At 40.3% G+C, this 12284-nt stretch overlaps 1 protein-coding gene across 4 annotated transcripts in view; it reads right to left on the bottom strand.

The window, feature by feature from the left end:
• Positions 1–493: 493 nt before the first annotated feature.
• The window catches only part of unc5b (unc-5 netrin receptor B), a 309730-nt gene continuing 297939 nt past the window's right edge, over positions 494–12284 (bottom strand). For all 4 annotated transcript variants that reach the window (XM_039768689.1, XM_039768707.1, XM_039768715.1 and 1 more), the window contains 3 exons: positions 9389–9553; positions 4885–5063; positions 494–1534 (listed from right to left, as the gene is read on the bottom strand). In XM_039768689.1, coding sequence (XP_039624623.1) covers positions 1369–1534; positions 4885–5063; positions 9389–9553 — 510 coding nt within the window. In that variant the 3' untranslated portion in view covers positions 494–1368. The remainder of the gene's footprint in view (positions 1535–4884; positions 5064–9388; positions 9554–12284) is intronic.

Raw genomic sequence — 12284 nt, 5'->3', positions numbered from 1 at the left:
AAACAAATCCAAAAATCTGGATAACAACTGAAAATTGCGTTTCCTAGGAAACTCTTAATGGCTGCGAAGCCGTCTGAAGCTTATCTTGAAAATAGAGAGAGGATGAGAGAGGGGGACAATTTCCTGTTCACATTAGCCTCACACACACACACACACACACACACACATACGCACAAGAGGTACTTGCAGTATTGGCCACCCATCTTGGGTTCCAGTCTGATGCCCTGACAACACCCCAAGAGGATGATTACCCAGCCAAACGATGAAGTGCCCCCACATTTCCGTCCAGCTCTTCCGACTGAAGAAGAATATGCTGTACTAGCAAAGCATTTTAGGTGTGCGTCCGCATGTCACACACTTGTACACAAAGAGGTTTCCTAAGGCAAGGTCAAGACCTCCTCCATACTGGAGCCAAGCAACACTGTACCCTGAGTTCATAATTCCCGCAGCGCTACAGGAAACTGATTCTGACTGAAAAGCAGCAGAGTTTTTTTTTGTTTGTTTGTTTTTTTTTTTTTAACAGAAATGCAGCACCTTCCAGAGTAGGCAGTCAGCCAAGCGTGTTGTTGGTGGAAAGCACAAGGAGGCAGGGGGATTGGACCTGGCTAGTGAATGGTCGTTTGATTTCCAGGCTTAGTGACCATATGTAGCATGCTACTGCTTTCCAAGAGCTATTCAATTATTTGTTCCCCTCACATCACATTCTCCCCACCCCGACCCAGGAAGTAAGGAGATCAGAGCTGACACATAAAGCCCATCTAATCCAACTGTGTCACTCCAACACTCCTCCTGCTTTCAATCATGGCAAATATTACTAAAAAAAGTCAAAAGCAAGGCCTTTTGTTGGTCCAGGGTGGGAATGAAGGACTGTACCCCTCAAACTTCTCATGTAATAGTTCGCATTTTCATCACCACCACCAAAACCTCCCACTCCAAACCATCACCTCCCCCCTTCCATCCTCCCATTCTTGCCTTTGCTTTTTCTGAAAGTCAATTGAAGTGGCTTACTGGATTGACACGATGATCTACTGTTGAGGACTGAATGATGAATCTAAGGCAACTGTTCGGTGTTAGTCTCCCAGTTTGAGAAGCCGGCAAGGCCTGCAAAACGGATCAAACAAGGGAGCAGAGGTGAATCCATCAACTGCAACATTTCATTATGAGATGCGGATTGCTGTGATACCTGACCACATGCTCTTCACAACACCATCATCACTGGTGTGGTCTCCTAGACCACCAGAAGGCAGCTAGACACAACTATTTGCATTGTGACTTCCATGTCGCAGCGTGCATCCTGACTGCAGGGTGCTGGTTGCACCTCTAAGTGGGGGCCTGGTTTTTGGGGAGTGTGGGTCTAGGTCTGCCTAGTTAGCAGTCTCCTTCACTTGTCATAACCACCAAAACTTCACTCTTTCCCATCTCCTCCAGGGCGGTGGCCAGCGAATTGAGGTCTGCATCTTCATGGTGGCAAGCCTCCCAGAGATCCAGCAGCACTCCTGTCGGGCTAGACTTGGTGGCAAAGTAGTTCAGGTATCTGAAAAAAGATTAAAGTTCATATTAACCACTTCTATCAGTGTATAAATAATGCATCTGAGTCATAAAGGATCTTACACTCACAGCGTGGCAGAATTACATAAGGTTCAGGACATTTGGCATTCAACAAATCAAACCAGAAACATTACTGTGATGACAAGGTGTGAGCTCTCCTTTGAGAAATGCTTAAAAATGATATGGGCAGATCCTTCTCAGCTTTAAGATACCACCAATGCAGAGGAGAATTGTGTTGGCAAGAGAACGTTGGGGCAACAATATAGAAAATATCTCAGTCAAAACTGAGTGGGGCAGAAATCCATGTTGGCAGTTGTAGTGGACCTCTACACACTAAAGTGGACAGAGAAGGATTGCTGTGAAGTAGTAGATCCTGTCACTGCGGTGATTACCTTATAAGGAAATTCTCTGGGAACACTTTAGTGGGAGAGAAGAGAGAGAGAGAGAGAGAGAGAGAGAGAGAGAGAGAGAGAGAGAGAGAGAGAGAGAGAGAGAGGACAATAGGGGAATAATCAATATGTCAATGTGGTCTGTGACCATAATTGCTTTAAATAGCAAATAGTTGTGCCACCCATCTAAAATGGGTTGAAATCAAATTAATCAATGTAGATCCTATCATTAAAGTTTGCAGTGCACCATCTATTAAAAAATGTATCTTGTAATGCATGTAGTAATAAAGTGCATTGTATGTGTCATTCCAACAGGAGAAGCATTACAAACTTTGTAGTAATAAAATACTACAGATGTTTGTAATGTACCATATTTTGTAGTGGCACATTCAATGCATATGTCTTTGTTATACGCCATTTGGTATGGGATTCATAAAGGCAGTATTAATGGTTGTGATATACCATCTGTTAGAATGAAAAATGCAATGTATATGTGTATGTCATATGACATTTGGTATGGGATTAATAAAAGCAGTATTAATTTTGTGATGCACCATATGTTGGAATGCCAAATATAATTCATTACATTACTACAGATGGTTTTGATGTGTCATCTGTTGGAATGACAGATATAGAAACCAGACAGACACATAAATACTACAAATGTTTGTAATGCACCAGTTTTTAGAGTGGCAAATGCAATACATATGTTTTTGTTATATGTCATTTGGTATGGGATTCATAAAGGCAGTATTAATGGCTGTGACATGCCATCTTTTAGAATAGTAAATGCAATGCATATGTGTTTGTCATATGCCATTTGCTATGGGATTAATCAAAGCAGTATTAATGTTTGTGATGCACCATGTGTTGGAATGACAAATATGATGCATTACATTACTACAGATGTTTGTGATGTGTCATCTGTTGGAATGACAGAGACAAAGCAACCAGACAGACACACAGACACTTTTCACTTCATTACGGTGGGTTAGGGCTATGGGCTATTATTATTTTAGATAAAAAAACAATATATTTTGGCAGCCAAGGTATTATTTCCTGAAGCAAGACACTATAATATACAGTACAATACTCTGTTGCCATAAATAGACAGTGGGAAGCCCAAAGCTGCTGTGGAAGCCAAGCACTTCAGAAGACAATTAGGACTCGGTGTGCAGAGGCAGTAGTAGTACTTACTTTCCTTTATTAATTTGTTTTATACTAATAACACTAATCATACTTCATTGCTGATTTAGGTTAATAAAGCAGTTACTTTGACCAATTTGAACTCTGTTGACATTTATTCCAGATGTGAAAGGACACGAGAGGATGCTTTTCTGTGACATGTTATGATTTATTTAGCTGACTGCCAAGTGTACTCAGGCAAACAGCAAATCTCCTCATGTTTTAAATCCACTCCCCAAACACCCAGCCTCTCTGACATTATTTGAACACAGTGTCACAATAGCACTGTTCAAGCAATCAGACTGTGCCGCCTAGACTTACAGGACTAGCAGTGGCTTTTCTTTGTTAAGACCATGGCCAGCATCTGTGCTTTCATAGTGTAATCAAAGAACATCTAAATTGTGAATGTTAAGTCCATTTTGGTTGGGCTTATTGAGATATAGCTTCTCGGAACAGGAAAGTAGGTACTGTTCTTTTTTGCTGTGAAATATCCTAAGCTGTTTTTTTTTGTATCTTATATAGAGGGTTCCTGATGACCTAAAGAAGCTCCACGTGGTAATTACCAAGTGCTAAAATGGCTAAGATGGATTTATCTACAGACTAAAACAATGACTTGGAAGGTCAAACAACAGGTTATGAAACACTTTCAGGGTCCATTCACATGCAGGAACTGAATCAGTAATCTTGTGGCTCTCAACCCATGGGTTGAATTATATAGGAAAAAAAACAACAATCAAAAGCTGAGCTATGATGTATTTAGCTGCAGACCTAAGATAATGACTTGGAAGGGCTGACAACTATTTGATCAGGATAGTTTCAAATATTCAGATTAATTATTCATATGTACAGGTATATGAAAATAGTGCAGTTGTTTTTATCATTATTTTATAATGGGAAAACAGGCAGTTCAGATGGTGTCTTTTTTGGAATAGACTACCCAGGAAAGCCTTATACAAGTATACAGACCACCAGCATTTACTTTATATAGTGCTTTCTCATAATGAAGATGTACATTTGCATAATGAAGATATTTTAAAAGTACATATACACAACACATCTGTTTACTAATAATTTTCAAAAGTTAAGTAATGAAGTGGGTCCATGATGCCAATTGAACCTGCAAACCTAGGGTTTAAAGTGCCTTTGCCACTAGACAAAACATAATATGGCATTGTCTTTATGAAGGTAAAGGAGATTCAATTATTTCACGGCTTTCTTGATTAAATGTTTGTTGGTGAGGAAATATAAAAATATATGCATGTTACCAAGAAAACGTCACTCAAATCAAAAGTTTTGTTAAACAATTCTTTCACCGTTTGATTTTCTATGTGTGTCTTTGTCAAACACTATCTCTGTCTGTTTGGGTGAAAGCGAGATAAATGTGTCCAGAGCATCCATGTAGGGGAGAGAAAGAGGAATTATCTCTGATTTCCTCTCTATTGGACAACCACAGACACATGGCGTCAACCAAATGCTGATTGGAAACTCAAAATTGTCTTATCACAGTCTCACCTGAGCAAACAAACAAGATGACAGCTTCCTTTGAAGACACAGCAGCCCCAGAAGAAAAGGGATTTCAGTATTTCTTGCCCTCCGGCTCTTTTAAGATCGCAGAAGCAAACACAACATTTAAGCAATTCCCAGTTGCAAGTGCCTTTGTGAACAGCTGGGCTCTGCTTTTTTCAAGGTGCTTTGCAACTCAACCTCTCCACCAGGGGTCAGCAGTACCCAAAAATAAAACAAACAAGGAGCCCGAACTCACCTGTCAAAGCCAAGCTTGTGGGCCAGAATTCTCCAGTCATTGCTGCGGGTGCTGGGAGCGTCTAAACTGGTACAGATCTTCTGACGGATTGATGATGGCAAACGGAAGGCATATGGGCCCACCTGAGTGGAGGAATTGGGACCCCGTAGTGCTGGGAAGGGGTCAAATGGTATAACATTCTGAAAAAAATAAAAAAAAGAAGAAGAAAAACATTAGATTATATGTCACTGTCCCATTGATTTGATCTACAGGTCTGGCACTGAGCACCTCTGCAGCAGCCTGGAGAGAACCGATAAGAGAAAAGTGGCACATGTAACTGAACTGGAAGGTGAATGCTAAAAACCTCTGGATATAACACTGAATTCAAATTAAGTACCTGTATATTTCTAAGATGCTTTAAAAACATTCTAATAATGCCTTTGTTATAGTGCCTTTCTTGTACTAACATTTTTCAGACATGACCTATTAGACTGTTAGCCTTATTTTGAATTATCATGTTCTTAACCCTTTAGGCCTCTCTTCTTAACGTTTAGTATTGAAATCTACTTCATATAAGCTAGATTTCATTCAATACTGATATCGTGCAAGTAATTCCATCCATCCATTATCCAACCCGCTATATCCTAACTACAGGGTCACGGGGGTCTGCTGGAGCCAATCCCAGCCAACACAGGGCACAAGGCAGGAAACACACCCCGGGCAGGGCGCCAGCCCACTGCAGGGCGTGCAAGTAAATAAAAATGTTATTTAAATAAAAAAAAATGTATAAAGTCACCCATCCATTATCCAACCCGCTATTTCCTAACTACAGGGTCACGGGGGTCTGCTAGAGGTAATCCCAGCCAACACAGGGCACAAGGCAGGAAACAAACCCCGGGCAAGGGCGTGCAAGTAATTAAAAATGTTTCTTAAATGAAAAAAAAAATATATAAAGTCATATCCATGTGAAAACACACTTCCATACATAGGCTTTCAATTTGTTCTCCAGTTATTTATTTTTAGGATTTATTTATATGCTCAAATAAATTCCAAAATATTTTAAAAATTGATATTGATATACCTTTTCCTTATAATGCACACAATGATTAGCTTCACTCCTCTGCAGTCTGGAATTCAAATCCTAGCACTGTCTGTTTGAAGTTCCCACTCTCCTTATGGGGTTTCCCAGGTTTCCTCATGCAAATCATATAAATTCTGCATAGTGTGTCCCTGGGATGTGAACTGAATATTCTGGAACCCCGTGGCACTGGTCCTAAAGTCTGTGCCACCATTTTCATGTTCATAAATACTACAAATCAAGTACGCTTTGGTTGGTGCACTCACAACCCCACATTTTAGTTGTCAATTTTCATATTCATTTTCATTTTAATACAGAATTGTTAAATTTATGAACAATGATGAGGATAAAAATGCTGAAGCTCCTAAACTAAAATAATCTGGAGCAGGGGTGTCAGACTCCGATCCCGGAGGGTAATAGTGGCTGCAGGTTTTCATTCCAGGCCAATTACTATTGATAACAAAACAAACTTCATTTACGTTAATTTTAATGGCTTGCTTTTTAAGACCCAGAACCCATAATTGCTTTTTTTCCCTAATCAGCACTCAAAAAATAATGATATGCAAAGCGAGCCAACACAACAACCTAGTCTATTCTGAAATATCTATCAGTTTTATTCCACAAAACATTTTGATGGTGCCCTCAGAAAAAAGGAAAATCATCGGTTTTGAAATGAAAATGTCTGTTGTGGTAGAATATTGTAATAAAATTAATAAAAAATAATAAAAAAAAAAAAAAAGAATACGAGTACCACCAAACCATGGAATTGAATAACTGGTTTCACTAACAACATAGTCTGACTTCCAATTAAGAAACTGGTTAGATTTTGAGGTCCTTGTCTTAGCTGGTCATATGTTGCTTGTGTTGCATGTTATTTTTATTTAGCTATTAGTCAAAAAAAAAGAAACAATTAAGAGGTGTGAGTCTTAACAAGCAAGTCAATTACAATTAGAAAGCAGTCAGTTCAGTTACCAGCAGTGACTGGTTACTATTTGAGAAAGTGGCTGGAACAAAAACCTGCAGCCACTGCGGACCTGTAGTATCTGAGTTTGACACCCCTGATCTAGAGCAGGGGTGCCCAACTCCAGTCCAGGAGGGCTGCAGTGGCTGCAGGTTTTCATTCTAACCCTTTTCTTAATTAGTGACCTGTTTTTGCGGCTAATTAGCTTCTTTTGAATTCATTTTATTTGACTTACTCTTGAAGACTCCGACCCCTCAATTGTTTCTTTTTCCTTAATTAGCAGCTAAACAATAATGAGATACAAAATGAGCCAAAACAGGACCAGCAAAGTGTGTCCATCACAAAATATCTGAAAATAAATAAAGGTGAAGGTCTCAGGAATGCTGATCTGCTCTTAGAAAAGAGAAAATCCACAATTTTGGAAATGTCTGCTATTGCACAATAAGAGCAGCAACAAGCCATGGAATTAAAGAACAGGTTTAATTAACGACAAGACTCAGCTCCTCATTAAGCAACTGGTTGGAGTGAAATTGGTTGGAGCTTGAGGCCCTGACTTAGTTGGTCTTCTGTCGGCTCACTCAATTCACATTTCACATCTGTTTGGGTGCCATTTAAGGAAAGAAATGAAGCAATTCAGAGGAACAATGAAGAAATTCAGGGAAACATTTCTTAAAAACCAAGTCAATTAAAATTAATTCAAAAGAAGTTAATTAACAGCAAAAACAGGCCACTGAAAGAAAGAAAAGGGTTAGAATGAAAACCTGCAGCCACTGCGGCCCTCCTGGACTGGAGTTGGGCACCCCTGCTCTAGAGGATTGTTTATAATCGCCCCTTGCATTCCCCTACATACAGATTCAGGAATGCAGGCATGTTTAGGTAGTCATACTACTCTTGGGTATTCACAGTGTTGCCCAAAAGTACTGTCACAGATTACATGGGTTGGCTTGAATCCTGGCCAGGATGAATGGTTCCTTACCTGGCCAGGAAGCCTTTAGAATGCAAGGATAAGAATGGATGGGCATCCTGGCCTGGTTGGTTGCTGATACCTTTACCAGGTGGTAGGCCTGCATAATGTAAGAGAGGTTAGGAGTACGCACTGATGCAGCGCATTACTGCACCCACCATATGACAAACCAACTCAGGATCCCAGATTAAGACCCAAATGCAGGCATGCACCTCAGCACCACACTAGTTCAGATGGAATGGAACAGTGTGAGGTTTTTTTATGGTGGCTGGAGTGCCAATTCTGCCAGCAACCCCCAGGTTTTTCCCTGCAGGTTGGATGGCCTACATGCAGGGCTGGATGCAGATTAACATCATACCCAGGACGGAGCAATTGCAGGTTAAGGGACTTGCTCAAGGGCCCAATGAAGTAGAGTCACTTCTGATGTTTATGGGATTTAAACTAGCAACCTTCCGATTGCCAGTGCAAATCCTTAGCTTTACAGCCATCACTCCGCCCATAATGTAAGGACGGTGGTAAATGTCCACCCAGAAATGTAAATTCCCCCAGTATGCTGGGGAGGAGCCCCCCCACAGGGCAGCACGGGAACTGTAGGCCTAATGGTTAGCCCTGTTAGGTTGTGCCAGGGGAAGCAGCCAAAAAGACACTCCTCTGTCCTGTGGAGAATCTGCATGACCTGGAAGTGACTCCTGAACGGGGTGATATTGTGCCAGAAGCAGTCTCTGTCTGGGTTGAAAAGGAATTGCCTTCCCCAGGTGAATAAGAGTCGGGAGTGTAGTCGGGCAAAGCTCACATGGGAGAAGTGGAGAAGAAGCAAAAGAAAAGAACTCTGTATTGGGGAATGAGAAGAGACATGTATAAGGTATTTGTGACAAATGCTTCATTTTGAATGTGACGTGTGTGTCGAGTTGTGTCTGGGACTCTAAAGTGAAGATTTTATGATTTCAGTGATTTTATATAACTGAAGATGTCAGGTTTTTGATGGCAACTGTTCACAAAGTCTGTCTTCTTAGAAGCGACACCATCAAGACCATCACGAACATGTAATGGCTATCACAGACACACAATGCCTGAACAAAATTATTAGGAAAATGTGCTCCATCACAACACTAATTCTGGACACAATGGAAGAAGTTGTGGAAAAAAGGATGGTACTAAAATTGGACACCATCATGAAAAATCTCCTCCAAGAGGTGTTGTCTTGGAGCACTCTTAGCCACAAGCTCATTCTACAATGGTGTGCTAAAGAGCACCTCTAGGGATCTTTTCTTCCTGCTGCTATCAGGCAATTTAGTGCTTCCTCCCGATATCCCAAAGTGAATGCTTATACTGTTCATTTTGCAAATCCTTAATACATAATACACTTTATTTATTTATCGACTGATTAATTAATTGTATTATCTGTTCTGTGATAATACACAGAATTGTATAAATTGCTTTTTATGTTTCTGCTACTGTATGCATCTAAATTTCCCCTAATCTAATCTAATCCGCGGTCCATAAAACAACAGGCTCCACCTACCTCCTGAATGAGCGCATTAACCTGCAGGATTTGACCTTCACCCTCCACCTGCCGTACACATATCTTACAGGCGAGTTCCATGGTGGCTGGACTGAGCCTCTCCAAGTTGAAGATGCAATGTAGTGCACGGTGACTGCCGCTCCAAATATGATAGAAAGGAATCTCCTAAGGAAAAAAAGAAGATAGTGTTTAGTAGTACTTTGTTCATTTTGTCAAGAGTGAGTGATGTGAGTGGTTCAAATCCTAATTTGAGGAAGATACAGTGTAAAAACTAGGGCATTTTTTGGTAACATGGGATCATCTCTAATCCTGACCACATCCTCTGTTTGGTTACAATATGGAAACCTAAAGTGTCCAGACAAAGCACATCTCCCTTTGTGCTCATTCTTTCTTAGAGAACCCTCAGAATGATAAATTAACTTCTTGTTTCCGTCTGTACTATGTCAAGACTCTAGGTAATAGCACAATCAAGAATATCATCTGTTATGTTCTACGTATTATCAGATTTATAATGAGAAAGATAGTATAACATTATCTACGTTCAATAATGAAGCTGATAACAGAGGAGTCAAAAGCAGGTCCACCTTTATTGTATCACTCACAAAAAATGAAATACCAAGACAACTAACAGATACACAACTTTGCACTGTAGCCCAAAACAGCACATTACAACTCACAGAGTAATTTGCAGTAAAATCTGTCTCATACATTACATAATCAAGATCAGTTTTTTTATTAGAACCCACCACAGTTCTATCCCTTCTCTGATTGAAAACTGCTGATCTAACCTTTTGACCTAAATAAGCTTAGGCTGTTGTTCTCTGTGACAGTGGTGCCATCAACGAACTGTAACAGACTAGTGCATGGCTGCTACAATATTCAGCATTCACAAGCAACATCACACCATATGACACAAGGGGACTGGGAGATCTAGATGTTTTGAACTGGTTGAATGATACAGACCAACTGTATATAGTTATGCTCAATACTATAGGTCTACATATGCCATGCTGGTATACTGAAAGTCAAGTTGTGCAAAGTAACCACTATGTCTGTTTTTCCTCATGGTACTCTGGTATAACTCCTATATTCTGAAAGATCTTGATTTTTGGAATAACTGGTGACTATCTCTCATTGTGTCACAGTGGACTCTGCAGTTGACTGGTGCCCTGTCCCGGGACGTTTTTGGCCTTGCTGCTGGTATAGACTCTTGCCACTATGACTCTGAATGTGTAGATAGTGTTACATTTTTGAAAAGCTTAAACAATGATTTGAATCTTTATTTAATTAACTCTAAATGCATGACGGTCTTCTTCAATTGAATACAGATTTGTTTAAAGGCACTATATAAATTTAGCTCACTTTAAAAAATATTTTTAGTAGGTGTTTCAACAACTTTCTCGGCCACAAACCTGGTATTCTAGTGTAAAAAAAAAAGATTGAGCCTTCTTAGTTTTCAGCCTGCTGTTCCTTCAAATCCTTCACTGTGTACTTAATTCCAACACTCCCACACTGATTGCAGTATATTTGCATTTAGAAATGTTGAATTTCATTTGCTGCTTTTCTGCCCATGAGGATATTCTATCTAAACAGGTTGAGATTTGTTCAGCCTCTTGCACAAATGTCAGAAGCTTTATTTAATTGGCGCACTTAGCTGATGAGATCCAGGTGGATCACACCTGGAAAGTGGCAACCATTACAGATCCATTGACAAGGTGAGGAAGAAGCAGCACACCATCTGACACTAATGCAGTGGCAATGGTGGTGGTGGTGATAAGGCGGTTACTGTTGAAACGTGTAGAAATCATTGAGGGTGCAGAGAAAATGATAAGAACACCTGGACAAATTTGGGTTGCATCATTTTATTCATCTTTCTATAGCATCTATGCATGTACAGTGGTGTGAAAAACTATTTGCCCCCTTCCCGATTTCTTATTCTTTTGCATGTTTGTCACACAAAATGTTTCTGATCATCAAACACATTTAACCATTAGTCAAATATAACACAAGTAAACACAAAATGCAGGTTTTAAATGATGGTTTTTATTATTTAGGGAGAAAAAAAATCCAAACCTACATGGCCCTGTGTGAAAAAGTAATTGCCCCCTTGTTCAAAAATAACCTAACTGTGGTGTATCACACCTGAGTTCAATTTCCGTAGCCACCCCCAGGCCTGATTACTGCCACACCTGTTTCAATCAAGAAATCACTTAAATAGGAGCTGCCTGACACAGAGAAGTAGACCAAAAGCACCTCAAAAGCTAGACATCATGCCAAGATCCAAAGAAATTCAGGAACAAATGAGAACAGAAGTAATTGAGATCTATCAGTCTGGTAAAGGTTATAAAGTCATTTCTAAAGCTTTGGGACTCCAGCGAACCACAGTGAGAGCCATTATCCACAAATGTCAAAAACATGGAACAGTGGTGAACCTTCGCAGGAGTGGCCGGCCGACCAAAATTACCCCAAGAGCGCAGAGACGACTCATCCGAGAGGTCACAAAAGACCCCAGGACAACGTCTAAAGAACTGCAGGCCTCATTTGCCTCAATTAAGGTCAGTGTTCACGACTCCACCATGAGAAAGAGACTGGGCAAAAACGGCCTGCATGGCAGATTTCCAAGACGCAAACCACTGTTAAACAAAAAGAACATTAGGGCTCGTCTCAATTTTGCTAAGAAACATCTCAATGATTGCCAAGACTTTTGGGAAAATACCTTGTGCACTGATGAGACAAAAGTTGAACTTTTTGGAAGGCAAATGTCCCGTTACATCTGGCGTAAAAGGAACACAGCATTTGAGAAAAAGAACATCATACCAACAGTAAAATATGGTGGTGGTAGTGTGATGGTCTGGGGTTGTTTTGCTGCTTCAGGACCTGGAAGGCTTGCTTTGAT

The sequence above is a fragment of the Polypterus senegalus genome, chromosome 1 (genome assembly GCF_016835505.1).
Source record: "Polypterus senegalus isolate Bchr_013 chromosome 1, ASM1683550v1, whole genome shotgun sequence".
In the NCBI taxonomy this organism is placed as follows: Eukaryota; Metazoa; Chordata; class Cladistia; order Polypteriformes; family Polypteridae; genus Polypterus; species Polypterus senegalus.
This window is presented reverse-complemented; position numbering and strand designations above follow the sequence as displayed.